Raw genomic sequence first — 3194 nt, 5'->3', positions numbered from 1 at the left:
ATAGTATCCATTTTGGCGACCGTTTATGCGTAATATGAAGAAGGAACGTTTATAGCTGTGGCATGCAATTACGCATAAGTCACGTACTGATTTACTCCGCTCGTGTTCTTAATACAGATGCTACTGTCCGGTTACCCTGTTTTGGTCAATAAAAGGAACATAGCAATCAGGATTCTAGCATTTATACTTTATATCAACTTTACATTATGCCATAGCTTTTAACCAAATGCGAGGTAATCCAGTTTAAGGTGGGATGATTCGAGAAAGTCCTGAGACTATAGCAACTTGTTTGTCATGATGTTTGTCGACCTCGGTTGTAGTGGATCTATATAGTATGCATAGATTAGGGCCGAATCAAAACCTCCTGGTTGTGCCAATGCACCTATTAATAGAGTGAGATGTATTGAAAGACTGAAATAATGTCGTTCTTCTCCACGTTATAATCGTGTATCAGGAATACGAATTTATTGCTAGGCACCTATATCAGTGTTTGTATCTTATCAATCTCTCAGCCACAAGCAGTTATTCGCCCCCAGCTTCCCCAGCCTCCTTCAAAAAGTCTAAGAAGTCCACTTCCTCGGCCACAGCTGGTTCTGTTGGTGCATGCACAAAAACAAAGAAGTTAGCGAGTGTGGACATGTGTAACGCTATTTAGATGATTATGCAGCCGGAATTGGCTATACGATGAGTCGAGTGGCTACAAACATGTGCGTGTGTACTGTTTTTGATATTGTGTGTGATAGTTGTTCCAAGAGTACTTACACGCCCTTATGTTGTCACTGCGTTGAGGTTTGCCAATTATTTGAGTGAGTGTGGTGTCTGGTGAATGAGGTCTATATATGACGATGTTGTTGTATAAGTTCATAGGGCCATAGTTCGATATTTGACAAGTACAAGTCGTAAAACAACGTGTGGGTGACTGGAAATGGCACCCGAAGAAGGAATAAGTAGTGGATGGATGGTGTCTCCGCGTGCAAGTAGATGAAAGATACATTGTGTGTCTCCTGCGATAATACGTAGCTACTCTAAATCAGTACCTGCCATCAGCTCAAGATTTATCATTTAAGCTAGAATACCTAATACTATTGTCCGGTATTCTGAACCGTATGCAAGATACTAATATGATAGGAACAGGCGACAACTACCTGGTAATTGTTTCTTAGCCTTCAGAGCATCCTTCAGCACACCCTTCGTTTTGTTCATCCAATACTTTTTCTCCTCGGCGGTCCTATTGATATAAGAGGGTGCAAGGGTCAGAATTTTCTATCATGGACAAAACAAGTCCTGAAATTCTAACACAGATGCATAATATTCAACTCTAATTCGACCACAACTTATTTCATATATGCACTTTAATGGTACAAAAGTTGAGATGGATGATTTCAGGTGTATATCGAGGAACTAAGATCATACCTGCACTCGATGAAGTAGCTTTTAGGGTTGTTATTTTTGGCCTTACTGTCCTGTGCATTGACTAGCTCCCACACTTGCCGACCTGATTTGGAAAACATCGAATTCCTACCGATACTTAGAGAAATAACTTTGCATAAATCGGAAGAAACGGAAAAGAAGCAATATCTGAGATCTCATTCGGCAATGTCTATCATTGTTGTGTACAGCCTATCGACCAAGACATGCTGCACATGACCATTACCACTACATATATGAACTGGTACAGACAATGTCGTCGTGTATGCACCTGGGCACTCCCAGGTGTGCGGCGAGCAACCTTCACTTCAACTGGTGATTTGCTGATACTTTTGGCTGACAGGTATAATGCCCACTCCCCAATAGAGACACTAGTTCTACAAATCACCAATACACCATCAACCGAAAGTATGTATCTATATTACACTACTTACCCAACAAAAAAATATATATGTATCGGCATTGATGCCGCGAAATAGACATTTCCAAGCTGCACACTCACCGTCGTCCTGTATGGCATCGCGAACCACCAAGTGTGTGACGGGCAGCCGCTCCTTCAGCCGATAGGTAGGTCCTGATGCGCGTTCCTTTTTACGGAACATAATTATCTGATCATAGTACCATTGATAGACACAAAAGGAAGCACAGATTTACAAGATGTATGACTACATATATCAGGGTCAGGTGTATTTAGATTGATAATGTTCGGAAGAGCTTAGTCTTCTCCAAATCCAATTTAAAGGCTTAATTCAATACGCAGAGTTTCCGAGAGCGTACTGACATACATAGTACAGTATCCCATTTTAAGCATTAATTAGATCATAAACCTAGCAGTAGTGTAAGGATTCGTGTCGTTAATCTCGGTTGTGAGAGACACTCTGGACATATAGTACGCCTACTCTTGACTGCCCAAATGGCTTGCACATGCTATACTCTCACAAGTGATACATGGACTTCAGACACTCTTAACTTCCGGAGTGTAGGTCTTCCTTACCTCTCTCTGGAATAGGAAGCACTCCCATCGCTCGCCTTCGCGTTTTGACACTGACACGTAGACATCTCCACTGTACACCAGGTTGCCCAACCTTTTCATATCCTAATGTATAAACACCCAGCATCAGCGATCGATAATTTTAATTAGATCTTTCTGACTTAACGAGACGCAATGGGAGCGAAATAAAACTTTGACGACTAGAATCTGCTGAGTGTGTACGTGGTTTAAATCACACGCTCGTGGACGCGTATTCGTATCGAAGTACCACCATGCAGTTATGTTCTGGCGGCTGCAGTTGTAGGTATACGTGCTGGTGCCAACGTGTACTACATGGTGTTCGCGTATACTGCAAGCCTTCGAATGTTTTTGTGCGGATGAGTGTGAAAAGAAAGTTTTAGTTGTACAATGAAGAAAGTGAGATGTTGAAACATCATGTGTTACGCATGTTTTGCAGGTAAACGAGTGTTACTACACCAGCAGAAGCATCACAATGTAGAGATCACACACTTGGCGAAACAGCAAATTAGAGACTACAAAAGTCGTTAGACGAGGAAGCAACTAATCGAAGAACCAAAATAAGTCGTTAATAGTTGAAGTGCCTCGCAAAATACTTACCACAGACTCATCGGCCCAATCCGCATTTGCAAAGAGCTCCTTTGCCTTGAGGGCATTGTCTTGCTCACGCTTGATCTCATTTATTGTGACATTGACCTGGTGTGTAGTAGCGTGCTCAATATTCGTTCAAGACTACTCTTTGAGCATATACATATAT

At 41.8% G+C, this 3194-nt stretch overlaps 1 protein-coding gene across 1 annotated transcript in view; it reads right to left on the bottom strand.

The window, feature by feature from the left end:
- Positions 1–444: 444 nt before the first annotated feature.
- SARC_04952 (hypothetical protein) overlaps positions 445–3194 on the bottom strand; it is a 12295-nt gene continuing 9545 nt past the window's right edge. The window contains exons 7-12 of the mRNA XM_014301203.1: positions 3038–3133; positions 2423–2524; positions 1931–2036; positions 1414–1495; positions 1143–1228; positions 445–593 (exon numbers count right to left, since the gene is read on the bottom strand). Of these exons, the coding sequence (XP_014156678.1) occupies positions 523–593; positions 1143–1228; positions 1414–1495; positions 1931–2036; positions 2423–2524; positions 3038–3133 (543 nt within the window). The 3' untranslated portion in view covers positions 445–522. The remainder of the gene's footprint in view (positions 594–1142; positions 1229–1413; positions 1496–1930; positions 2037–2422; positions 2525–3037; positions 3134–3194) is intronic.

The sequence above is a fragment of the Sphaeroforma arctica genome (assembly GCF_001186125.1).
Source record: "Sphaeroforma arctica JP610 unplaced genomic scaffold supercont1.297, whole genome shotgun sequence".
Taxonomy (NCBI): Eukaryota; class Ichthyosporea; order Ichthyophonida; genus Sphaeroforma; species Sphaeroforma arctica.
This window is presented reverse-complemented; position numbering and strand designations above follow the sequence as displayed.